We start from the raw sequence: 27,109 nt of genomic DNA, 5'->3' as shown, positions 1-27,109 counted from the left end.
AGAGTTTTTTTTTCTCACACTGTTGCTCAAGCAGAGAGCTGAAGTCCTGCATCTATTCAGTGAGTCCTGACAGAGCTCCAGCCCCACGACGTTTAACGCATCTCAATAAACGCCTGACGAGGCTCCAACTGGAGACCTCAGCCCGCCTCTGAGCGTAACGGTTTCAGAAAGAATAGAAGACGCTTCACAGAAAAACATCTGGGAGGTCGCTTTCCAACAAATCCTAACATCAAGGAATGTTGTGTCGTGGTTATGTCCATCTTTTATATACAGTCTTCAGAAAAATGCAGCACAAAGCACTGGCTACACATTAAACTCCTTCTGACCTCCATACAAACGTTTCTGTTTCAAAAATAACCGAACAAATTGAAAACTGTTGCTGAGAGTATTTGGGCTTTTATTTTGAAGGCTGAACAGCTGTAACTTCCTGCACATTGATGGCACAGGAGGAAACGTCCTCTTTCCTTATGCTCTCCTTTCTCACAACCCAACCCTGATCCGGGTTCTTAACTTCCTGTTGGAAGGGAGTTTTTCCTTCCTGCTGTCGCCTCGTGTCGGCCCACAGGGGTCATCCCTCTAACACTGCAGGCTGTTGGCTGCACATACACGTGCACTGAACTCAACCCGCTGCTCGCACACTTTCACTCAGCAGAATCAGGTCAGACAATCACAGCGTGAACCCCGATCCCAGCCCAGAGGCCCGGCGAGCCGAGGGTTTGAGTCCGTGCGCCCACGCTGGCACTGTGTGTTTCTGCAGGTCATCGCTGACGTGCTGTAACTTAACAGACATATTCTGGATCTGTTGTGAACAGTGACAGTTTGTCCGCGTGAGGATGAGCACATCTAGTGCAGAACTCGGCGTTCGCCTCCAAAATAAAAGCCGTGCAGAGCAGAAGAAACAAATGTTGGTGTAATCAGAGGACATGCAACGTGAGTTTACAGGTAACAGTCTCTGCACAGGACCAGCGTGACATGACTGCTTGTGTTTGTGCTGGCAGCTTCACACAGGCTCTTATCAGCGTTTTCACTGATGTGAGTTAAGCTTCCACGTCGGGTTTCGCTCATGTGTCAACACAATGTCTGGAATTTTATCGATTTCCCACTAACTGTTATTGTCTTTGTGTTTCATTAACGCTGATAGACAAACATGTGCTGCTTGTGGCCACGGCTCACTTACAGACCTGACCCTGGTTAGACGACAAAATAAAACGATAATAACAGAAACATTTAAGAACAGCTGTTTCACTGATCGTTAATGTTTTTATTTCAGGTGGCAAAGTTCCTGATCTGTAAAGAGGAGCGGCCGATCTCCAAACACATGAGCCGCTAATGCCAGAGACATGTTAAAGCGTGTTTCTGTCTCAGAAATGTTTGAGCAATGTCTCTTTACACAAGCCGGCACTGGTCACCCATCACGCTGGGATGCCTTCACTCTCAGATTGAGATGATTTCTTTCCACACTCGTCGCTGACAGACTTGGTGGGAAACAGTCGAGATGAGAATGTCTAAAGTGGATGTTCAGAGACATTCAGCATCGGCGCTCTGCTCCTGATTCAGTTTCCTTCTGGAGTGATCGTCGAGCATCAGTTCAGGACCAACAAAAGCCTGCCTTCAGTTTGGCTTCACAGACTTAAAAGCTGAAACCTGTTCGGTCATCCAGGCTGTCCAGTACTGAGACGCTCCAAACTAAAAAACAGGGAACAGTGTCCAGATTTAGAGTCAACAGGTGAAATCTGTGAGCGAATCCCAGCGGCAAAGTTCACTGCAGAAACATGTTCCAACAAAGTTCTTCCTGTTAAAAGGAAATTCTTCTCTAAGTGTTCGTTGTGCATCGTCTGATCTGATTGGTGGTTTCTCTCTAATGTCAGAATTTCTCAGTCCGTAGAGCTCAAAACTTGATTTTGGGGAATAAATGTAATTTTTGTCTCCAGCTGAGGAGATTTTGGACTTCTGCAACTTCCCTTTAACCTCTTAAGCCCCAACACCCACCCCCCCCCCCCCCCCCCCCCCCTCCAGGGGCAAAAGGCAGGAGATCAGGTAGACTTGGCTCTTAAGAGGTTAATTGAATTATGGAGCTGTGCTCACAGGTCATCTGACCGGTTTCTCCTGCATATACAGGGAGGGCTGCCTTTGCACGCTGGACTCATCTAAAACACATTTACCTGCGCAAACACAGGTGTAAGAGCCATGATTTGTAAAGCTACGTTATCTGAGATCAGAGATATTACAGAGGCTCTTTCACCAAACTGCAGTCTCTCTTTTGTGCCCTGCAAAAACACGTCCTCCTGTTGATACTCGGTGCAGCAGTTTCATGAAGTCGTGGCCTTTGTTCTTCTCCGCTGGCGGGTGGAGCACAGCTCGCGTGTCTGGCAGGCAGAAGGTACACAGCAGGGACTCGCTGCTTCCTCTGTGAGTGGACTTTGACTCTGTGAGTGTGCACTGAGCAGGTTTACACTTACATTATGTCACGCTGCAGAACCAGAGCAGCGCCTCAGCTCGTGTTCTGTCTCCTTCCTGTTCCTAGATAGTAGTTTTCATGTCAGCACAACACACACGCACACACTCGGCTGTTTGCAGTGCTCGTTTCCTAGGCTTTCAGGAGAGGCGGTGTTTTATCAGGTACACGGCAGTGCTTCATACAGAGACAGAAAAGCCATGAATGTACCTCCAGATATCTGGTTTCGATTGGCTCGGCCTGCTTCCTGTTACAGTCTGCCCGAGCACACAGACTCACAGAACACTTAAAATGATTGTTTTTGGTTTTTATGTCACAAGTATTCTTATTGCACTTCAGCTAATTTTACAGGAACTTCTTTGACTGTTACCGATCATCAGTAACACTGTGGCGCTTTCCCCGGCTGAGAAGCATCACTTCATGAAAGCCAGTTTTCTGTCCTCTCAGGATGTAACTCGGTGTGTTGGTGCAGGCGGTGCGGACTCGGCCGTCTGACTTCTGCATGACTTTAAAGCCTTTCCTGGATTAACTGTGTGGAAAAACAAAACCTGCTGAGTCTGCAAATCCAAAGTTTGGTTAATAATGGATGCTGTTGTTCTCTTAGCTGGTCTCTGCCACAAACAAACTCTCATTGAAATGAATCGACAGATTTTATTGTCATTTCAACCAGACATGTAACACACAAACACAGGACTACGTAAAGTGCAATGTGCAAACAAATGCACAAATAAACAAGATAAGACAGAACAGGACGACACACACAACGCTCTGCAGTGTTGTGACAGCCATGAAACTCGTTTTACTTCCCAGAGACTTATTTATTAGGTCAGGTATATTTTGGTCTCATGAAAGGAAACACCCTGATCTGCCTTCATCCCTTCATCAGACACGGTGATGTGATTAGAGAGAAAGCTGCCTGAGCTCTTTTCACGGTCCCTAACAGTGTTGGTGGTCTCCGTTTTCACAGGCGTGGACTGCAACTGTCCCAGCTGACAGCGAGCTTCCACTCCAACCCCACATCCACGAAGAACACGCACTCAGTGAAGGAGATTTGAGTCTTCGCGGCCTCGTTTTTATCTTTGTTCTTATAACTTTGTATTCTGTGTGTCACATGTGGCATCCATATGATCGATAAAAACAAACTGAAGTTGGTGTGTTTTATTTTGAAAGCTTCCGGTGATGTGCGCGTGTATATGTGTGTGTGCGCGCTCCCGCAGAGTAGCGCTCCGGTGTGAGTCCCGGAGAGAGGTAGGATCATGTCCCCGCTGCTGCTGCTGGTGCTCGGCCTGCTGCTGCCGCTGCTCCTGCTGGTCCTGCGCGGCAGGACGAGGTGAGTCCGCCCGCATCTCTGTCCGGCTCGGCTCGGCTCGGCTCTGATTTTTCGTGTCTGTGTTGATGAGAAAAGTTGTTGCACGCGGAGCTCCTGGTTGGCTCTGAAACGTGTCGGTGATTATCGGCATTGTAACATTTTTCATGAACGATGTTTTCGTGTTTGTTCTGTAGTTTTGACCCGGGTCACGTTCACTGCTAGTCCGACTGTAATGTTTCCCAGCAGCGAAGCAAAGGGTGGGGTAGCCTGGGGTCACTGCGGGACGGAAGTGCTCGTTGTCCCGTTCCAGACTCGGGCACATGATGGAAGTGTGTTGAGATCGATGCTGCCACAGGAAGTGGAAGAAGATCAACACGCACACGAAAGGAAACAAAGAGATGGAGGATGAGGTCACTGAGTGAGAGACGACCAGAGGTCAAAGTGGGGAGAAGCTCAGACTCACGCACAGACCCGGTGCATCACAGAGACGCTACAGGAGCTGCGCTGAAGTCTTAGTTTGAGTCTTAGAGGCAGCTTAAGGTGGATGGTGACCTGCCCCTACCCCAGTATCGCAGGCTGGTCAGCCGTGAATCTCCTCAAAACCTCCTCCTCAGGACAACTGTAGCTGAAGGAGAGGCTTCTGCTCCCCTCGGGAGACTCCGGGTCTGATGAAGAGCCCAGAACTCGTGCAGAAGGACTTCAGGTCTGTCAGCACTGAGCTTTCGGGTATCGAGCTTCATCTCGATGATCCTCGGGTGACAGACTCATCGATAAGATGAATGAAGCAGATCAGAGAGACGATCAATGCAAAAGAAAAATACAGGCAGCAAATCAGTGAAAGTTAATGAACCACAGAAGAGCAAAACAATCAGCTGAGGTGGAGAAACCCGAGGGCCGCAAAACTCCTGCAGTGAGGGTGTGAGGACGTGTCAGCATTACCAGAGGGGCAAACCGTCATCGCCCTGCAGAGGGGAAATCGGTCCAGCGTGGTCATCCCAGTTACTAATGACAGGAACTAGGGGTGGGGGGAAAATCGATACTGTGTAGTATCGTGATATTTTGTTTGCTAATAATGTATCGATACAGGGACAGCAGAAATCGATATTTTGTTACAAAAAAGGTTTTTGTGCTCTGACTTCAGAGCATGTTGGTCCTTTTTCTGAGCAACAATCCTGACACTGTCCAAATGTGTTTAACTTTTCTTATGGCAGCAATAAACATGACCGTTTACTTATTTTAATTTAAGACATGTTTTATTTTAATTAAGTTTAAAACTTTTTTATTTAATGTAAAATTATATTTTGTTTTAATTTACTTTCAAATTCTTCAGTTGCTGAAGGGGCTGCATAGTTTTCATATTGCATAGTTTTTATAAATAGCTGTAATTGTACCAGATGTTTTCAGTTCAGTTGGACTAGACTGTAATACAAACCGTTCAGTTTGTCAACAATAAAACTGAAATGAGAGAAAGACTGAGTGTGAGACTTTGATATTAGATAAAATGAATATTGATAAAGTTTAACTTTATGGACAGAATCTGAATATCGCAAAATATTTTTAAAAATTGCAATAACATCGTATCGTGCGTTAAATATTGCAATAATATCGTATCGTGCGTTAAGTATTGTGATAACATCGTATCGTGGGATGTATGGTGATTCCCACCTCCAGCAGGAACCATGACATCACCCTCATCCTTCGCGCCGCGCCGGGCGACTGCAGCGAGTTACAGCTGTTTGCCCTGTAGACGGCGATCACTGGTTAAGTAAGTTGACTCCTGCCGCTGGAGGGAAGGAGCGTACGGTGAGGGGGAGAAATGCAGCCGTGATTTATGGGAGCCACCTGTTTCAGCTGACCCCAGATCAGCAGGTGAGACGGCTGCTTTTTCCAAAGATGAGAATGAAATGGGATGCATCCCGTCTCTGATGCAGCGTGACGTCATCCCATCCCTCCTGCTCAACACATGCTCAGCGTCCTGAGCAGGAGCGCATGGTTCTCAGCGCTGGTGCAAGGCGGACCATCATGGAGGACAGCAGCACGCCACTCACAGCCTTTATCACACGTTTTGGGAACGGCTGGCTTCCCTTCGGCTTGTGCTCGGCTCCAGCGCAGTATAGACGAATGCTTTTGCAGGTGGGACAGGTGAGATCTCTGAGCCACGTTTGGATGAATTTGGTCGGCACCGAATCATTCGAGGAGCATCTGATTGATGCGCCTGGTGTGAAGCTGACTCCAGAACAGTGTGGGGTGTTTGAAGACGCCCTCGGCTCACGAGTGACGTCGTTCACTCAGCGTTTGAAGCGAGCGGCTAACCCTGAGAATCCTGCAGCATCGACAGAAACTCTGAAGGCAGATTTCTCTGGTTTCTTTCTTCTCGCAGCAGATTTGTGGTTGCACATCCAGAGTTTCCGAGCATTTCGAACGACTGTAAGGACTTAAACGCTCAGGCTTCAAACTCTGCTGTTCCAGGACAGTGCCTCCTCAGACTGCACGCTCCGTCCAGCTCTGTCCTGTTCTGGATCCTTATGCTGGATTCCCACAGCTGAGTGGGAGCGCTGATGTCCATCTGGTGGGATGTTCCAAATATTTCTGTCTTGCATTCTTGAACTCTTTGTCCCCGCGGTCGTTCTCAGAGCGCCGATCGCCTCCACGTCTTGGTCTCTGACACACTCGGCGTCTCACAGCGGACACTCGGTGTCTGGACCGACACACAGCGCGTCATTCCTCAGTTTCCACACTTTGCAGTCTGACACAGCTGCTGCAGGTTCATCTAAACTGAGCACATGAAACGGGACGATGTCTCTGAAATATCAGTAACCCGGCTTCACGGGTTTCACCTGGATGAGACAGACGGTGTGGTCACGTGGCACAGCGTGGGATAGAAAGGCACGCAGGGATCTCTCTGCAGGGAGTGACTGGAGGTGGGAGGCTGATGTTTGAGCATGTGCAGACACGGCTTCGTTAGGTTTGGCCGCACGTTAGTGCACACACACCGGCTGTTGGTCAGGTGACTCGTTCTGCAGATGCACTCATACTTTACACCCAACCAGCTACCGGGAGAGACTCACACCCGGTTCTCTGGTCTGATTCAGATATCTGTTGTGTTTTAACCTCGTTGTGAAGCACTTTAGTTTACCTTTGGTTTTAAATGTGCGATAGAAATAAAGTTGTTTTGTATTCAGATGACGTAATGAGAGCAGATTAACTGATGGTGTCGGCGATGTTTGGCTGTCTGGCCCCAATGAAAGGCTTCCTGTCTGTGTTTGAAGACAACTGGGCCGCCTCCAGGGTGTCCCGTGACCTTTTGCTCCCAGGAGGAAGTTCCTCTCAGTGTGAGGCACAAAGACTGGAAGTGCAGGGGAACACTTAGCAGCTCAGGAGGAAACTCACAGCGGGAACCTCAGATTGGTTAAAGGGTGGAACGTTTCCAGCCGCTGCGCATGAATGCGGCGCAGTAATGACCCTGCTGCTCGGTCCTTTGTACAAGTTGTTTTCTCGAGGCAGTGAGGCGCCCTTCAGCTCGGACCCGGCAGGGCCGCGTTTCTCTTTGTTCCCCCGGAGTCACGATTCCTCTCACGGCCCGTGGGAGTCGTGCGGAGTCTTAGTTTCACTCCTTGGTTACGTTTAAAGACATCTGTTTACATCTCGTTATTTTCTGCCTTTGTGTGCGTCCTTTTTACCTGAAGGTCAGGTGAAGGTGATTAAGACAGATGTAAATGTAGGAATGAGTGAAGGAAAGCCTCGGGTTTGTGGACGTAGCGAAGGAGGACATGCAGTGACAGAGGAGGACGCTGGAACAGAAGATGTGACTCCTGGAGGGAGCAGCTCGGAGAGAAAGGCCTCACTTTGCATCGCTTTCAGAAATGCTGTGTTTGTGTTGCACTTCTCTGGGGTCACGTTGTGTGTGCTTGTTTGTGTACACGAGTCCATCAGTAGTGTGAACACAGAGCATCACTGTGACCGACGACTGCTTCGAGGTGATCCGGCTGCAAACGCTGGCAGAGAGCTGAAGTCATTCTGTGTCCTCGTCCCTCGTTAATTCAGGGTTTCGTTCCCTGTTTGCTAATTATGCAGAACATCGGAGTCTTGTTGAGGCATGAACCCTGTAAATGTGACGCTTGTTGTGATAGTTTGTTTCCTGCTGTGTTATCAAACTGAACCTTTCTGTCCAAACGTGGAGCTGGGTGGAGTGTTTCTGGCTTTCTGCACTCGCAGCTCGTTTAGGGTTTGTAACTCGGATCAAAGTGGAGACTCGGCGCTTAAACCGTTGATGTTAGGTCAGGAAGTTGAGCTCAGATTGTGACTGGCCCGGACACGTTTTCGTGTTTCCTGAGAAATGCCTTCACGACATTCGGGCTTCCACGGCAGAGCTCTGGGTAAACACCGGACTGCTCAGGATTACGGCCATTAATCCAGGGAATGGGGCACAGTGCACACACGGGCTGATGCAGCATGTTAGGCTCCTTGCATTAAATCAAACTGCACTGACTGATTCTCTGTTTAAAAGCAAGTTTACATGTGAGCTGACCGAACAGCAGCGAGCCGATAGAAAACAGATCCTGAAGCTCACAGCAGGCAGACGTCTGTTTAATAACCGCAGCAGACTCTGAAGGTGTTTTATAGGAGGGAGTGTTTTTCTGCCTGAGGTTACCCTTTATTACAGTTTCACAATCTCAGTGAACAGGAACACCTGAGCCTTCGTCCACAGGAGGATTCAAAGTTCAGATCAGACACGCTGTGTGACGCCAGATAAACTGTTTGATGTCAAACTCACAGAGGTGAAATAATGTGGTTTCTCTTGTGTGTTGCTTGCAGACGAGAAGATGAGCCCCCTTTAATAAAAGGCTGGATTCCTTTCATTGGAAAAGCTCTGGAGTTTGGGAAAGATGCCCACAAATTTCTGAAAGAACATAAGAGGAAGTTTGGAGATGTGTTTACCGTCCAGATAGCAGGTTGGTATTTCCCGCGTCCCTACCAGCCCCATTAAAGAGAGACGGCCTGTCTGCACGTTAGCAGCACAAACTCGTTAAAACAGTCCAGGGCTGCACTTCAGTCATTCATAAAAATCAAAATCCTGTAAATTATACAAGTGTGACGCACAGATTATTACGGAGCAGGTGACAGGGTGAGCCTGTGTCCATCTTTGCTTTTGACTAGGGCTGCCACGATTACATCGACTATCAAAATCGTCGATGGCTAGTTTAATAGTCGACGCGTCGTTTGAAGCTTTGTAAGATCCCAAAAGACGCAGGAATAAGTAGCAGGATTTAAGAGTGTAATAACGGACTGAAACAGAAGATGGCAGCACTGCATGTACAAGGATGCCAGCTGCCGTTAAACCCCGAAGAAGAAGAAGCTGTGTACCAGAATTCATAGCACCGCCCAGCTCAGTAGTGATGGTAAATTTGATTCTTTTTGCTGAATCGAGTGTTAATGAGTAACTCACCAAAGTGAATCGGATGTTTTGAGTCATTTGATTCACTGAGTCAGTTGACCAGAGAGTGCAAAAATTTTACATTTTCACTCAAACTTAATTTGTTTCCCTTTTCATGTAAATCCCACTGCTAAGATGAATGATTAAAAAAAAAAACCAAAAAAACCCCCCAACTATTTTATAGAGAAAAAAAGAGCAAAAACATTTCTAAAATTAAGCAATTTCTTATCAAAATTGCTTAATAAACATTTATTTTGTTTATTTGTATTTTATTAGTATTTTCCTTAAGTGTGTCAAATATACATTTTCTCATCTAAATGTCCACTGCGCTGTGAGCCAGGGGGCGGTAATGCGCCTTAACATTGGTTGCCAACCAAGAAGAAGAAGAAGAAGAAGAAGCAGCTGTGAGCCAGGAGGGAGGGGGTGAGTGAGTCCTGAGTGATTCGTTCGCTCGCTCTTTGATTCAGCACAGGAGGGAGGGGGTGAGTGAGTCCTGAGTGATTCGTTCGCTCTATGATTCAGCACAGGAGGGAGGGGGTGAGCGAGTCCTGAGTGATTCGTTCGCTCTATGATTCAGCACAGGAGGGAGGGGGTGAGCGAGTCCTGAGTGATTCGTTCGCTCTATGATTCAGCACAGGAGGGAGGGGGTGAGCGAGTCCTGAGTGATTCGTTCGCTCTTTGATTCAGCACAGGAGGGAGGGGGTGAGTGAGTCCTGAGTGATTCGCTCGCTCTTTGATTCAGCACAGGAGGGAGGGGGGTTAGTGAGTCCTGAGTGATTCGTTCGCTCTTTGATTCAGCACAGGAGGGAGGGGGGTTAGTGAGTCCTGAGTGATTCGTTCGCTCGCTCTTTGATTCAGCACAGGAGGGAGGGGGTGAGCGAGTCCTGAGTGATTCGTTCGCTCTTTGATTCAGCACAGGAGGGAGGGGGTGAGTGAGTCCTGAGTGATTCGTTCGCTCTATGATTCAGCACAGGAGGGAGGGGGTGAGCGAGTCCTGAGTGATTCGTTCGCTCTTTGATTCAGCACAGGAGGGAGGGGGTGAGCGAGTCCTGAGTGATTCGTTCGCTCTTTGATTCAGCACAGGAGGGAGGGGGTGAGTGAGTCCTGAGTGATTCGTTCGCTCTATGATTCAGCACAGGAGGGAGGGGGTGAGCGAGTCCTGAGTGATTCGCTCGCTCTTTGATTCAGCACAGGAGGGAGGGGGTGAGCGAGTCCTGAGTGATTCGTTCGCTCGCTCTTTGATTCAGCACAGGAGGGAGGGGGTGAGTGAGTCCTTAGTGATTCGTTCGCTCTATGATTCAGCACAGGAGGGAGGGGGTGAGCGAGTCCTGAGTGATTCGTTCGCTCTTTGATTCAGCACAGGAGGGAGGGGGTGAGTGAGTCCTGAGTGATTCGCTCGCTCTTTGATTCAGCACAGGAGGGAGGGGGGTTAGTGAGTCCTGAGTGATTCGTTCGCTCGCTCTTTGATTCAGCACAGGAGGGAGGGGGTGAGCGAGTCCTGAGTGATTCGTTCGCTCTTTGATTCAGCACAGGAGGGAGGGGGTGAGCGAGTCCTGAGTGATTCGTTCGCTCGCTCTTTGATTCAGCACAGGAGGGAGGGGGTGAGCGAGTCCTGAGTGATTCGTTCGCTCTATGATTCAGCACAGGAGGGAGGGGGTGAGTGAGTCCTGAGTGATTCGTTCGCTCGCTCTTTGATTCAGCACAGGAGGGAGGGGGTTAGTGAGTCCTGAGTGATTCGTTCGCTCTTTGATTCAGCACAGGAGGGAGGGGGGTTAGTGAGTCCTGAGTGATTCGTTCGCTCTTTGATTCAGCACAGGAGGGAGGGGGTTAGTGAGTCCTGAGTGATTCGCTCGCTCTTTGATTCAGCACAGGAGGGAGGGGGTTAGTGAGTCCTGAGTGATTCGTTCGCTCGCTCTTTGATTCAGCACAGGAGGGAGGGGGTTAGTGAGTCCTGAGTGATTCGCTCGCTCTTTGATTCAGCACAGGAGGGAGGGGGTGAGTGAGTCCTTAGTGATTTGTTCGCTCGCTCTTTGATTCAGCACAGGAGGGAGGGGGTTAGTGAGTCCTGAGTGATTCGTTCGCTCTATGATTCAGCACAGGAGGGAGGGGGTGAGTGAGTCCTTAGTGATTCGTTCGCTCGCTCTTTGATTCAGCACAGGAGGGAGGGGGTGAGTAGCTCAAATGTGATGTTAGCATGTTAGCAGCACGATGCTACTGTGAACGGAGGAGCTATTTTCTTGATGTGAGCTTCTACTCAGGGGTTTTTCTTCCAGTTCAGAGCAGAAATGCTTTTGTTACGAAACTGGCTGTTGTTCCCCCCCCCCCCCCCCCCCACAATTTTAATTATAAGCTAGATATATTTCTACTAATGGAATTAGTTTGCTAACAGCAACAGGGATGAGTCAGTGAGTCAGTTGGGCTTGTGAATCATGATTCACGAGTCAGTAAAGTGATTCTTGAGTATTGAACGATTCGTTCACGAATCGAACATCACTACTGCTCAGTTTCCAACAATGGCGGCAGCTAGTTAGTTTTAATGTTACTCTTATTATTCTTTCTGGGTCACAAAATAAATGTTTAACATATTTTCAGGCTTGAATGTAGCTGTGTAAACCTCAAATATCTGCTCAGTTTATCAGGACACCACATATTTTCAAAAGCGCTCCGACGTTTTCGGAGACGTCTGTTACCCACTAGCTCGATAGCTAGCCGGGGGCGAGGCTCACTAGAGCCGTGAGAACACCGGACTCCCGGCACATCGTTTTCAAACCCACCGCCATCTTTCGCTACTCAGGTTAAACATGATATATGAGTCACTTAGATAACTTAAAATGTTATTGTTTGGCTTTTTTCAGTATTTTATTTGTTCCTGAGTAAATCGGTTTGGCTGAGATTAAAGTTTTTACACAGCTGAATAAACGTCAAGCAGACAGCTGATTATCAGAAGTGTGAGATGCTCCAGAATTTACTCCGGTGTCCTGTTATATTTTAGATAGCAAGGAGTTTATTAAACTTCACCGAAACAATCTGCAAACTTCATTAAAATTGAATAAACTATCATCTTGTCTTTATTGTTAGTTAGCACCTTAAACACTTAAAGCTGTAAGCTAATGATAGTTATATAAGACCAGATGCTGCTGGTGCAATAAGCTGTAATGGATGATGATCTGATTAGTCGACTAATCGCAAAAATAATCGCAGACTAGTCGACTCAAAATAATCGTTTGTGGCAGCCCTACTTTTGACACACTCCTTCTATACCCAATCACCTGAGTGACCACGAGCCAGTGAAGCTGTGCGCTGTTTCCAGGTCATTATACATATCAATGTTCAAGGTTTCTAAATAGTCAAACTTTATATTATTTACTTGTGATACTAATATGTTTTTTCTGGGAATGATTCTGAGGAACTTATCAATAATGTAGGTGATGAATAAGACAGAATTAAGGTGAATGATGGGACGCAGACACAAGTAGAAAATGAAAAAGCTGAAATGGTAAAGCAGAATAAATTCTTAGGATTGATAATATCAGACACCTAGTCATGACCAAATTAAAGATTATAACTGTCTCTGCAGACGTTTTAGTGTCGAGCTGTGAGGAAATAATGATAAAAATGCACAAAATTATCTTTTCAGGACACTTCTTATAACACACAGATGGGTATTTTCATCATACAAATGTCTTATTTTTACAGTCAAAATAATTAAAACTTCAGGGCTTTGTTAGTTGGTGTTCGAGCTGTTAGAGTTAGATAATGTTTAGAGCACAAAGTAATCTATTACCAGTTGATATTTAAGATCCTTTGGACCACAGAGATGGTTGATTTTAACGTGCTCGTGGTGAGAACGTCTGGGAATGGTTTTTGTGAGTCTGTGTTTGGGTTAAATCGTGTATAAAGACGTGGTTTAAATGCAGTGATGGGCTGAGGCAGCATGATAATAGAACATGTTACGTACACTCAGGAAGAAGCTGCATGCCTGAGCTGAGCTACGTTACTTCTTCCCACTGCTCTTTGAGCTAGAAGATAGTATTCTCCTTCCTGTATATACGCGCTTGTATATACAGGAAGGAGAATACCATCTTGTGTATATATGTACGCACATGCTCAAAGTGATCAGTCGGCTCCTCCAGCTGTTTCTCTTCGGGACCACTGATCTTTCCAGCTGTTTTTTTTTTTTTTTTGCTCTGTCCCAACATTTTATAGACTTGCTGACCTTTTATCTTAAAAAGCTCCAGTCTGAGATTAAACACCTGATACGGTTTGCATCTTTTATAAATACAGGTAAATACATGACCTTCATCATGGATCCTTTACTGTATCCCAACATCATCAAACAAGGCCGGCAGCTGGACTTTCACGAGTTCTCCAACAGGGTGGCATCATTTGCCTTTGGCTATCCACCTGTTACTAGCAAGTTCCCCGGCCTGAAGGAGCAGATCACACGCGGCTTCATTCTCCTCCAAGGGGATAACCTCACGCCCCTGACAGAGAGCATGATGGGTAACCTGATGCTGGTATTTCGTCAGGACTACCTGGACCAGGAGAGCAGCTGGAAGACCGCCTACATGTACAAGCTCTGCAACTCGATCATGTTCGAGGCGACCTTTCTCACCATGTACGGCAAGCCGCCATCCGCCAGCCGCCACAGCGGGATGAGCGTCCTGGAGACGGACTTCATCAAGTTTGACAAGATGTTTCCGCTCCTCGTCGCTCAGATACCCATCTGGCTGCTGGGACGGACTAGGGCGATCCGCGAGAGGCTCATCAACTACTTCCTGCCGCACCAGATGTCTTGCTGGTCACATTCTTCAGAGTTCATCAGGACACGATTCGAGATGTTTGAGCAGTATGACACGCTGAGGGATTTCGACAAAGCAGGTAGATAATTAGCTGCTGTGCAAACATGTTTCTGCTGCCCTACAGCCCAGACCTCGAGTGGCTCATGTGCAGCTGTGGTCGGAGGTTAACATCCACCCATCGTGGGCGCGAACTTGTCTTGGTCATTTCAAGTTTTGAATCACTTCTTTGAACGCTTCTAATAAATGTCCCTCAGCAAATCCCACCTTGACCAAATGCTTTTGGTTTCCATCATCAAGCTTCTACCAAGTTTGGCTCTATATGATGATGTTTATTTAATGGTAGAGTTCATCTAAATTGAACTGACTCGGCTTTTAAGCACAGTCCCAAATACTTGACGGGGGTTTTGTGGAGGCTGTTGCAGAAGCGTAATGTCGGCCTGCTTTATGTGTTTGCAGCTGCTGATGGATTTAGGCCTTTCTTCCCTCCCTGTGCAGTGTACCAGTGCCACTGGCAGCTCAACAGCCCACAATATAGACAATAATTGTTTTTGTGACCTGAGTGTAAATGCTGCGTGGAAGCTTTTTGTGGATGACATTCTGCATCCTGCTGACTTTCAGCTCATCACTTTGCCATCCTGTGGGCGTCTCTGGGGAACACGGTTCCTGCTATTTTCTGGGTCACGTATTACCTGGTGAGTCACCCTGAGGCGCTGCAGTTCGTCCGTCGGGAGCTCGAGGACGTCCTGAGACTCAGCGGGGTGGAATTCAGCAGAGATAAGGATGTGATGCTGACCCCAGCGCACCTGGAGAAACTTCTCTACATGGGTACGTGCACACAGAGATTCTGCATTCGTACACTTAGAGATGTGAACCTGAAGATCATTGACCCGACTGTCTCCACAGAGAGCGCCATCGAGGAGAGCCTCCGCCTGTGCTCGGCCTCCATGAACATCCGGGTGGCTCAGGAGGACTTCAGTCTGCGTCTGGATGCCGAGCGCTCGGCGGCCGTCAGAAAGGGAGACATCATTGCCCTGTACCCTCAGGCTATGCACCTGGACCCCGAGATCTACGAGGACCCACAGGTACGCTGGACCACTTTTCAACTTAAAAGGACTCAGTGCACCTTAATACATGCATTTGTTGTTTTGAACTGATTACATACCTGCCTTAAGGTGAGACTTTAAAAAATCCAAATGACAGCGTGGCATGTCTTTCTTTGCGTTTGTATTCAGAGGGGCTGTTACCCCTGAAGCCTTGAATCCCTGCAGAATCACAGTTCTGGTTTTTGTGTAACTTTAAGGTGTTTTCATCCAGTCATGTGATCAACTCCAAATTAAGAGGAAAGTCTGGAAACCTTTGAAATCCACACAGACTGATTATCTGCTGTTGGGGGAAATGATGGGTTATTAAAGCAGCACAGGGAACAATAGTGCCATCTGTTGGCATTTTAGTCAAACTCCATCTTCCATCCATTTTTCTTCCGCTTTCCAGCTTATCAGCACCCCAGCCTGTCCCAGGAGTGACGGGGTGAAAGGTCATCATTCTGTGGCAGGGCTCCATCTGAGCCCAGGTTTATTAAGTCGGTGGTTTCTTCCTCTCAGGGCTTATAGCCGAAGCTGTAACAGTCATTTGCAGTGAAGGGATGCCACGTTTGACTGTTGTTCGTCACGCTGTCGTTCTTCTCTCTGTGCCGTCAGACGTTCCGGTTCGACCGCTACGTGCAGAACGGCCAGAAGAAGACCAACTTCTACAAGCGTGGCCAGAAGCTCAAGCATTACCTCATGCCTTTCGGCTCAGGTGCCAGCAAGTGTCCCGGACGTTTCTTCGCAATCAATGAGATCAAACAGTTCCTGTCCGTGATCCTGCTTTACTTGGACCTGGAGTTGGAGGAGGGCCAGAGCAAAGCCACCTTGGACCTCAGCAGAGCCGGCCTGGGAGTCATGCTACCAGCTGAAGATGTCCGCTTCCGCTACAGGCTGCGGCCTGTCTAACGGGGACCCCCCCAGCAGGTGAGGCTGCTCTGCACGGGCATATCCAACCTGGTGTTCGTAGAATTCTCGATCACGTTCTGCTCAGATTTTTCTAATTTCTGCTTCATTTTCAGTCGTCCTGGTTCCCTGTGAGCGCCGACCTCGCGGTGTGCACTTCTGTGCACAGCCTGGACAGCGAGAGACCAGAAAGAACCAGACGTGCTGCACATGAACGGCTGTGGAGACGCTGGACAGGTTGAAGCTTCCAGCCTGTCAGATTTTTTGCCTTAAAGCTTCGTCAGTTTTAAAAGAAGACCGAAAGTAATTAGTACGTATTTTTGCACCGTGGTTATTGTCCTTGTTTTCTGTGCCTCGGTTCTGTTTGCCAGTATGTACCTTTATGTAGCACTGGGGTGTAAATACTGTATGAGCCAGGAGCTTCAGGTAAACAGTGTTGCATTTGCATGCTTTCATATTAACACTCCAGCTCTCAAAGTTAAAGGAACAGTCCACACTGTGCAGGAAGTCTGGCCGCGGTTAGCTTAGCTTTGCGTAAACACAAGCGTCCACAGCGTACTTCAGAGTCGGCTGTGAACACCGTTAGATTGAGAACTTCTACAGTGGCGGACGTGGACAAAATGCTGTTAATTTTACTCTCTGCAGTGTTTACATACTTACACAGTTGCTGTGCCTCCACAAACAGCACTCTGTTCTGCTTCTATGCCCCGTCTTTGTTTACTCTTTCCCACCCAGGCTTCTAGGCCTCTGATTGGCCAACACGGTTAGGAATATATCGCCACCTGTTGCTTTGGCATGTTCATAGCAGCGTTTTGCTTCATTTTTGCGTCTGTGGATGGGTTTTTTATTTTTTTTATTTTTTATTTTTTTTAAACGAGAACGGAAAATCTCAGTTTTCAAAAATACGTGTGGACGTAGCCTAAAGCTGTCAGCAGACTGAGAAGGAAACTTGTCAGATCAGGAGGGTCCGACTCCAGGCCTCGAGGGCCGGCGTCCTGCAGGCTAAATGATGACCTCCTTACATGTCTTGAAGGTCTCCAGAGGCCTGGTGATGAACTAATCATGTGATTCAGGTGTGCTGACCCAGGGTGAGATCTGCAGGACACCGGCCCTCGAGGCCTGGAGTCGGACCCTCCTGTGTTTGTCCCACAGGGTGCAGCGAGTCAGTGCCACCTGCATGTAACGAGGTCAGCCGTTAACGGCACGCTCTTAGTCAGAGCGGTGGCGTGGCCCTCTGAGGAGCGTGTAAAAACAGCTGATGATAACCCTGCACCGGACTTCCTGGACAGTGAGGCTGTTCCTGTAGCGCCACCTAGTGTCAGCACGCTGAGCACGTCAGACTGCAGGTGGAAAACGATGTTTGAGATCTGTGGTGTGAGTGCACAGTGAACCAGCTGACAGATTTAATGTGAAACTGTCCCACTTGTGGATGAACTGTGCGAGGACCTGCAGGGCGCCGTTAAAGGAGCAGTTCACCTCAAAATCAGGTGTGTTGTAGGTCCGACTGCTCTTCCCTCACGGGGATGTGAGGAGATGCACCGACACCGAGCTTTTAACAAGCGTTTCATTCAGGAACTATTTTCTTTGCACTAATTACTCTAAAATGTGTTGATTTGGGGGTGAGCCGTCCCTGTACTGCAGCCTGTGGACGAGACACTGTGTGCCAGTGTACAGAGGGCCTGATACTCCACAGTAATACCCGTACATGTGTATTTTGATGCATTTCAGGTGATTTTGGTCTTTTATTATTAAAATAAAATGTAACGTGCTGTGTCGCGTGGTGTTATGTAACCTGAGCAGCACAGACGCCGAGCACGACCAGCTTCTCTCTAAACTCGCGTCTTTCTTTGGCCATGAAGGTCTAAACGGAGCAGACAGATTTAATCAGGGTGATGATTACAGCTCCACTCAGGAAATTCATTTAGCAGTTACGCCCAGTGCCAGGAGACGCACACCATCGAACACTAATGACGCAGTGGTTCCCAAACTGTTTTTACTGGCCCCCCTTTGTTTTACAACAAAAATGTTCGCCCCCCCCCCCCCCCCGCGTGCACAGGCACAAACACACCCTCCAACCACACGCCCATGTTTTGCTCCATTGTGGTTTATTTCTCACCTCCAACATTTAGTAAACAATTAAGCAAACACAAGTAATCTGCAGGCAGTAATAAAATAAACTCTTTTACGCTGCGTCCGCACCTACACGGGTATTTTTGAACACGCAGCTGTTTCGTCCACGTAAACGACGTTTCGAATCACAGAAAACAGATTTTTAAACTCCTTTTTTGCGTTTCCGTGTGGACGAGGAATACAGAGTTCGTCACGCAGCGTCAAAGGTATGTGCCTTTTCCACGTCACGCTGTGGCCACGTTATTGTTTACATGAGATGAATTGCAGAATGATAGAGACAAAATACTGTTAATCTGACTGTCTGCAGGTTTTACAGCAGTTACTGTCCCTCCATTTACAAAGGCAGAGGCGTCACGGTGTCATTATTTTACATGTAGTTGTTTTTTCCTGTGTAATAATATTCAACACTGATCTCAATACATTTTTCAAAAAATGCAAAATGTGTTCAAAAACATAAACAGCTGTGGGATCCTGTTTGTCTGTGACAGGGGGAACAAATCGTGGCAGGATCAGCCTGATGTTATTTGTATCCTGCTGCAACTTTACTGTATAAAGAGCAAACATCTCCAACATGTCAGGAGCAGTTAGTCATTAAAACAAGTGTTTGTGAACTAAAGATCAAGAATGTGGGATCCTGTTTGTCCGTGATTTGAAGAGCCCAGCGCTGCTCCCGACGCAGGGAAACTAATCCTGCAGGGAGACCTACCTCAGCAACTGTGCAGGTGAAGCCAAAGGGAAGATTTGCTTCACCATATTTTCTAGTCTTTGAATGAAGTTGGTTTAGAAACATATTCAGCGATGCTTCATCTCCTGCTTTGCGTTTGCGTGGGCGCCTCATCACAAACCTGTCCATTATGCTAGCAGTGTCCTCCAAGGGTTCTCCCCCCCCCCAATGGCTCTGAAGCTCTGGGTTAGGCTAACAGAACAAAAACTGATTATCTGTGAACGAACAGACTCCACGACAGCTTTTACAACAGCCCTGATCAATGCTCACAGCTGACCTGATTGGCTACCCCCCTGGACTTTTTGGGGGCAATAACAATAATAATAAACATGCACTCATTCTTTTATTTGTTTATCAAGTCATCCTTTTTTGCGCTTACCTTTCTGGCACTTCAAGTTACAGTGTTGTGTTTAGTTGTGCGTAGTGCCGACATGGGACAGTTTGATGTTGTTGCATTGTTGTGCTTGGTGTGACTGTGCAATGACAACAAAGACTTGTATTATGTTAACAGGCTTTGGGGTTTGGTTAAAGCAGCTAACCCAAAGAAAGCTGGCTCTCTGCAGCCCTGAGACCAAAGCTGGCAGCAGGTCAGAGCGGCGTCCGCGGCCTCGGCCTTGATGGGAACGTGCTGGCCTGCTTTTGTTGTTTTGACAGAACATTTCCAGCGATGATGTTTGCTGTTTTGTTAAACTGTCCTGCTCGTCCTGGAATGATGTTAAACCTGATCCCCTCGTGTCCGCTCAGACAGACCACATATTTGAGCAAGAGTAAGCAGTGAAGGATCCGCGTGCACGATCCCTGCTTCTGCTCCAGGAAGCAGCTGTACATGTGATTAACATTTATGTTGCTGTAATCGCAGTGATTTGGTTTGGTCACACTCATCTTGTTGGAGATGAAGTGAAGCTTAGGTTGAGATGACTTTAGGACTAGCTGTGGGTCATAGCGGGCTGCTGAATGCGTCCGGATCTGTTCGCACGACGAACACAGTCACTGAATGTTGTCAGGCAGCTTTTTAAATGCACAACAGAATCTAAATCGCCCCGAATCACACACAGATGAACAGTGCTGTCTGTTTCAAAGTTCCTCTCAGCTGCTCCTGTGTCTCGCCACAGCAGACGGAGCCACAGACACCCCCGTCTGTCCAGCCTCGTGACCTCTGACCCACGGTTCACAGGCGCAGAGCCGCAGAGCCGCTAGCCACAGCTGAGAGCTGGATTTCAAGATCCAGATCAAAGAAGCAGCTTCATCTATGACAGAAACGCTGAAGTCGGCCATTTCTTGGCTCCGCCGGGTTAAAATAGATGCTCTGCTCTGTATGAGCCAGTTGCCATGGTGAACGCTCAGAAATTAGTCCTAGCAGGAGGCCGAGGACGAAGCTGCAGCTCAGGATTTATTCACTGACTCTGCCTTCAAGCCAGCACGTGTGTTTATTGAGCATTTCCATCAGTTTGCATCGCGCTGGCAGAGGCGGCTGCAGATCAGTTAAGCATAAGTGCCACCGTGCTGACTCGAGGCTGCAGGCGCTCTGCGAACGACGACTCCGGGGGTCGCTCTCCTACGTGAGTTCACTGTTTGGATTAAAGTTACAAGAAAGTATCATCAAACCTGAACTCCCCAACATGAATCTGCCGTTAAAGGTCAACATGGAGTGCTCGACCCGTATGAGGCCAGAGGCCTGTGACCGTTCTGTGCTTCCTGAATTCTGTACATTCAGGTGGGTTTGCTGTGGCTGGTCTCCGGTCAGCCTCTGTGCACGTGTCAATGAAGGAAAACAAGGAAAGCACAGCAAAGAGTCTGAATGATGTCAAAGCTTTCCTCCGTTGGTCTTCTGGTTTTCTGTTTAGAGGAGTTTGTACTCCCAGATCAGGCTGTCAGTCGCAGTTTCTCGCTCCGTGACTTCATGGAATGAAGATGAACCTGATAAACTCCTCCTCCTCTGCAGCTTCTCAGCTTTCTGTGTGCACCAAACTGCACTTTTTCTTCTGCCTGTCTGAAGGTAATCCTCAAATAAAACAAAGACTGCTCTCCGTGACTCGGCACACAACATGTGCATGTTCTGTAATTTCACATTTACAGTTCTCGTGAGTTACGAGGAGGCGAGGAGAGGTTGGGTGCTCTGTGATCCAGCCTGCACACCTGACGATACTGTCCTCTGCACTAAACACATACTCGTGAGTACAGGAGGTTTATCTTCCCCTTTCATCAACCTGTTCCTACACTGTAAGCATGTAAACACCTGACATAAGATAAGACAAACCTGTATCAGGGAAATTTGCTTGAACATGAAACAAAGTGGACAATACAAAGATAAGAGCAGCAAAAATTAAGAAAAACAATAGAATTGAATAGAATTGTATGTCAGTTGTGCAATAGTAGCAATACTGTACATAAGAGAGACGAGAGGCGACCATTGTGTGTTGGATGTGTGTGTTGTTATCTGCAAATCAGATTCAGGAGAGTTAAAAGAAACTGTTGGATCTGTTTGCAGACCTGCTGGTTTCCCAGACGAGCATTCGCATTTTTCAGCAAGTGTCATGAAATTCTTGTCATGGCAAGTTGAGGAGAAGGAAGCGGTGCGGAGCCAGGCCGCACACATTCACTCATTATTAAAGTAGAAATCACGTCTTGCTCTGTGTGTCAGATTTCTCAGCACAGCTGTTCCAGGCTCGTGCGTTACACGCTGATCATTTATTATTATCATTATTATTATTATTATTATTATCGACTGAATGCTTCATTTTCAGCTCCTCTACAGTGATCAGATTTCTGTTCTTCTAACAGCAGCTCTGCACTGCACACGCACAAATGTGCAAATATGAGTAAAGCTCCAAGTTGTGATAGGCAGGTTGATCTCAGTGTGTTATAGGAGGCATGAGTGCTGAGTGTATTCACAAAGATGAGCACACTGTGGGCTCCTGAAGGGCCCGATCACCTGTGATGACCTCGGTCCTCTCCTGGTGATGCAGGTAGCTGCGCTCACTGGGTCTGGAAGAGGAGGGGGGTGGTCTTGTGATGCATGTTGGCATCATATTTGGACTGGGATGAAGTTAAACCTGATAGCTTCTTTCTGCTGCCTGCTCTTAAACACAGCAGCTGGTTTCTGTCCGCATATTTCCTGCTGCTGTCGTGTCTTGCAGACGTGCGACGGACTGGCGCAAGTTTGGGTTCGGATCAGAACTCGCCTTTAATCTGCTGAGAAGAAGAGAAACTCTTGGCTGTCTCTCAGAATTAAAATGCCTCAACTGGACAGAGAAAAGTTGTGCTGCTCGATCTGTCTGGATCTGCTGAAGGATCCGGTGACTCTTCCCTGCGGGCACAGCTACTGCATGATCTGCATTAACAACCATTGGGATGGAGAGGATCAAAGGGGGGTTCACTCTTGTCCCCAGTGCAGGAAAACCTTCATACCGAGGCCAGTGCTGGGCAAAAACACCATGTTAGCAGAGTTGGTGGAGGAGCTGAAGAAAACTGAACTCCAAGCTGCTCCTCCTGTTCATCACAACTATGCTGGACCTGGAGATGTGCCCTGTGATTTCTGCACTGGGAGGAAGCAGAGAGCCACCAAGTCCTGTCTACAGTGTCTGGCCTCCTACTGCGACGATCATCTCCAGCCTCACTACGATTCTCAGGCCTTTCAGAGCCACAAACTGGTTGAAGCCTCAGCAAACCTCCAAGAAAAAATCTGCTCTCTCCACAACAAAGTGAAGGAAGTTTTCTGCCGCAGTGACAAGCAGTGTATCTGCTACCTCTGCTCTATCAGCGAACACAAAGGCCACGACGTCGTGTCACTGGCAGCAGAGCGGGCCGAGAGGCAGAATGAGCTCGATCCATGTCGGCAGAACATCCAGCAGAGAATCCAAGACTTGGAGCAAGATCTGACAGTGCTTCAGAAGCAGGTGGGGGTCATCAATATTTCTGCCGATGAAGCAGCAAGGAATAGCCAGATGGTGTTCAGCCAGCTGGCCCAACTCATCGCGAGACGAAGCTCCGAAGTGCAGCAGCAGATCAGAATCCAGCAGGAAACAGAAACGCGTCGGGTCAAAGAGCTCGAGGAGAAGCTGCAGAACGAGATCGCCAAGTTAAAGAAGAAAGACTCGGAGCTGAAGCAGCTTTCATACACCGAGGACCACCACCGCTTTCTACTCACTTTCTACTCGCTGTCAGCACTCGGCAAATCTACACACACCGGCGTCAACGTCCCTCCTCTGAGCTTTGAGGAGGTGACGGCGGCGGTATCGCAGCTCAAAGACAAACTCCAAGACCTTCTGAGTCAGGGCTGGACCCAAGGAGAGGCGCCGCTGAGACCAGCAGAGCTCGAGGGTTCAGGGAAGCAACCGCATATAGTCCCAGCACCAACATCCTTCATAACAAAAGAAGAAGAAGTCAAATCAGCAGCCTTCCAACAACCACGTGTGGTTCCACCAGCAGAGCCCAAGAGTTTCTTGAAACAACCCCGTTTTCCACCAGCACCACATCTAACAGCTTTTCTGGCAACAGCAGCACGCAAAAATTCATTGAAACATGTGGTGCCTCCAGCAGAGCCCACGGCTTTGGCCCCACTACACCCAGCTTTGGTGACGCCGCCGCTACCTTTTGCACCGCCGACAGAGCCCAAGACCAGAAACGAATTCTTACAGTATATGTGTCCAATCACGCTGGATCCAAATACAGTGAGCAAATGGCTGTCACTGTCTGAGGGGAACAGGAAGGTCACGTACATGAAGAAGGAGCAGTCGTACCCTGATCACCCAGAGAGGTTCGACAGCCTTCAGGTCCTCGGCAAAGAAGCTCTGAGTGGACGGTGTTACTGGGAGGTGAAGTGGAGCAAGTTTGTTGCTATAGCGGTCGCCTACAAGAGCATCAGCAGAACAGGAAGTGAGAGTGGATTCGGATTCAACGACAAGTCGTGGGCGTTGTGGTGTCACAGTAACGAGTTCAGACATGACAGCACCACCATGTCCCTACAGGTTCCTCAGTCCAGCAAGATCGGGGTGTACGTGGATCAGAGCGCAGGTATCCTGTCCTTCCACAGCGTCTCCGGCTCCATGACTCTCCTTGCAAAGGTAGAGACCACCTTCACAGAGCCCCTCCACGTCGGACTCTGGGTTTGTTCGGGATCTGCCAAGTTGGTTCAGCTGCTGTAGGATTTCTTTCTGCTTGAACTTCATTTCTTCTGTCTCTGTCCGTCACTTCAGAAGTCAGCTAACATTCCAAAGAAGCCATTTTTCCAAGTTTCAAGCCACTCCGGGAACAGTTTCTGTACGTACTGTCAAGCCATTTAGAAATCGTTTGGACAAAGTAAATTAAAAGGAAAAAAGAGCTCTAATAATTCTGAAAACTAAGGATACTTTATCTTATGTGACACCTAATGGTTATCTATTGTTAATCGAGTAGAAATAGGGCTGATCAAAATGCTTTTGTTTTATTTTGATTTGTTAATTATTTTTCTTTCAGTGATTAAAACCAACTTCTTTTCTCCTTTTTCTAAACTGAGCACCTGATGATTTTGAACTTTTCTTGTCCATCTTGGTTTTAATTTTGAACACCCATCCCTCAACCCGAGGATCACCACAACATAACCTAACACACCTACACCTTAGTTCACAGATTCACTTTGTCACAACCCAGGATTCAGATCATGAATCCATAATGAGCTTGGATTTACATCATTATGAATGAAATACGCTCTATTTGGAAGCAGCAGGCCCCTCCCCTTTCGACGGGTTGTGTGGAGACTTTAAATCATCAAACTGTAAATTTTAAATTGTTATTGATCCTTTACCCCGACTCCTAAAGTGTATATTTATTTTCTTATATATATTGTTTGTTTACTTGCACTGCTGTAGCTGGAGCCTCGTCGTCTCGTCTCTATATGCTGGACTGTCTGTAGCGGAGATGACAATAAAGTTTACTTTGACTTCAGCAGCGCGCAGGCGCACCGAGGGCTCTCGCGCTCACTTTTCCCTATAGAAAAAACATCGGTGCAGATTATAAGTCTGTATCATGATGTCTGGTGTTTTCGTGTTTGTTATTTTGTTTTATTTTGCGAGTTGGTTATTAGATGCTGCTCCAGCCAGAGACTCCCCCGCCGCCCCGCCCTCTCCTCCCTACGCAGCAGGCGTACCTCGCAAACGGGGGGGGGGGGGGGGGGGGGGGGGCGGCGCCCTTACTCCCAGCAAATGGGCGATAGAAAACCGATCGGTGCCTGTGACATTCCCACTATGCGCTGGCTGATGTCGGGCAGCATGAGCATGGGCAGCATTTTTTTTGCCGACGCCCGTGATCCCGCCCCGGGCTGCCGCCCGTGTCGCCCGTATCAAGAACCGCTACTGGCTCCACAAATGTACTAGACCAGCATCCAGTCCGTGTTTATGACACAGCATTCCTGTCATGCTCCGTCTGCCACTGTGCACTTTGAGGTTTTATTGTTGTTACACATGAGCGTAAAATTCACAGTTTTACAAAAAAGCTGAAAAAAGTAAATCCGATTATTATTTGATTAAAGTGACACATTAAAGTTACTTACTTGCATTCCTGGAAAAAAGGTTTTAGCGGTTAAGTGATGTGACTGAGCTGCTGGCGCAACTATCGGTGTAAAAACATGAAGTCACGTGTTTCCTTGATTTAAGAGAATTACAACACGCTTTGACAGAATCTTACAGGATCCGAGTTTCTCCTTTTTATGGCAGGTAGTCTGATATTGTTTGAGCACCTCACTGGTTTATTAAAGCGTCTGTATCTTATTGTTTGGTGGCGCTACTTATTTCATGTTTGTGGAGATTTATGCTTGTGTTTTAGCGCCCTCTAGGGGACACTGGGCACACAAACCCTGGTAAAGCCTTCGGGTCACGTGTTGGTCTGTTTGTTACATTATTCCACTCGTGATACTTTTATACCTCCATGCTGAAGATGTTGGATCAGAGCAGCGTCTCCTTAAACTGCAGACAGACCACAAATCCTTTGTGGGCGTATATTCATATGATCGCGTGTTTCTGAGAATTCACAGCAGTGTTTGCAGTAATTATTGGTTACAAAGTACTTATGATCTATAGATGAGTTATATGAGTTTTATTTGCACACAGCTGAAGCAGACTTATATAAACAAGGTAACATTTATGCACAGGGAGGTCGTAGGTCAGCTGCAGGCCGAATGTTAACAGAAGCTGTGATTGTAGAGAAGCTAAGCAGACCACAGGACTACCACAACTCCATGACTGAGGACCTGCGTGCGCAGAGTTTTAAAGGCAGACAGCAGATCACGTGCCTTACATCGTTTACAGGAGGTGCAGTGTTATTTCACAGTGTGGTACAGAGTGGACTATGGACGCAGCAAGGAGCTGCCCGCTGATGTCACTACATCGCATGTGAGGCAGGAAGTGTGGTCCATCAGAGCTGAGAAGCCATTCTCCTCACTCACCGCCTCCACCACTGCATCAGCACAGGGCCTGCCCTCCTCACCGGTCTTCGGTCTGGTCCTGTCCCCAGACCCGAGCGCAGGAGATGGCCGATGCCCCCGCAGTCATAGAAGAGCCTCAGGAGTGCCCGAGTCAAAACACATAAAAACTCTTAGAATGTGTTGCATATGTGAAGATGCTGCTCTTCTCTGTGTCAGCCTGAGCTGCTGAACGACGGCCCCACAGCATCGCGCTCTGCCTCCTTCAGTAGAAGATATTGTGAGTGCACTGTGACGCTGTGCTGGGCCCATCTCTACACACGACTGTCAGCTTGTTGCCACGCTCTGTGCTGCTCTTTGTGCCCTGAGTGAAGCTAACTCAAACCTGTTTGTGTCTGTGTGGATTTATTTCACATTTCCATAACAGGACATACTTTAATCATCATCACATCTCATTATCTTTGGCACAAAGAGGTGTGCGTTTGCATTTTCAAATCTAGACGTTATGTTTTGAACTTTTTACAAATGATTTCCGCTAATGAAGACTGAGCACGCCACAAACACACTTAATTCCTCATTTATTTTAGACCCACATCAAACAATAAAATAAAGCCGTGTGTTAGTATTCATTCACGTCAGACTCTTTGGTGTTGAGTATATGAATGATCAGTAGTAGAATGGATATGATTCATTATGGATAAAAACCTGAACGAGGCCTTTTCTTTCCATTTTCTCTCCTTTATTATTTGTAACACGCTGTTTATGTATTTATGGCTCAGTTTGGTACATTTAAATAGGTTTTAGGAAGAAAGAAGGACGTTTATTCCAAGCGGAACAAAGTATTTGAACATCCTCCTCCTGCCGGAACTTCAGA

General features: G+C 47.6%; 1 protein-coding gene across 5 annotated transcripts; it reads left to right on the top strand.

Moving 5' to 3' along the window:
• The first annotated feature begins 494 nt into the window (after window positions 1-494).
• LOC113010228 (25-hydroxycholesterol 7-alpha-hydroxylase-like) lies at window positions 495-24,291 on the top strand. Of its 5 annotated transcripts, none has more exons than XM_026149211.1 (8): window positions 495-942; window positions 3,423-3,785; window positions 8,580-8,716; window positions 13,483-14,079; window positions 14,619-15,082; window positions 15,698-16,009; window positions 16,105-16,298; window positions 17,062-17,759. In XM_026149211.1, exons 2-6 carry the CDS (start codon window positions 3,712-3,714, stop codon window positions 15,989-15,991), a joined length of 1,566 nt encoding a protein of 521 aa, XP_026004996.1. In that variant the 5' UTR covers window positions 495-942; window positions 3,423-3,711; the 3' UTR covers window positions 15,992-16,009; window positions 16,105-16,298; window positions 17,062-17,759. The 5 variants fall into 5 exon arrangements, with proteins under 5 accessions (XP_026004996.1, XP_026004997.1, XP_026004999.1 ...); XM_026149214.1 differs by lacking the exon at window positions 495-942 and having other exon boundaries at window positions 14,619-14,825; window positions 14,904-15,082; XM_026149212.1 differs by lacking the exon at window positions 495-942 and having other exon boundaries at window positions 2,061-3,785.
• Window positions 24,292-27,109: the final 2,818 nt, after the last annotated feature.

This window comes from Astatotilapia calliptera, chromosome 18, assembly GCF_900246225.1.
Source record: "Astatotilapia calliptera chromosome 18, fAstCal1.2, whole genome shotgun sequence".
Classification (NCBI taxonomy): Eukaryota; Metazoa; Chordata; class Actinopteri; order Cichliformes; family Cichlidae; genus Astatotilapia; species Astatotilapia calliptera.
Note: the sequence above shows the minus strand (reverse complement) of the source record. Positions and strands in the feature narration are given on the sequence as shown.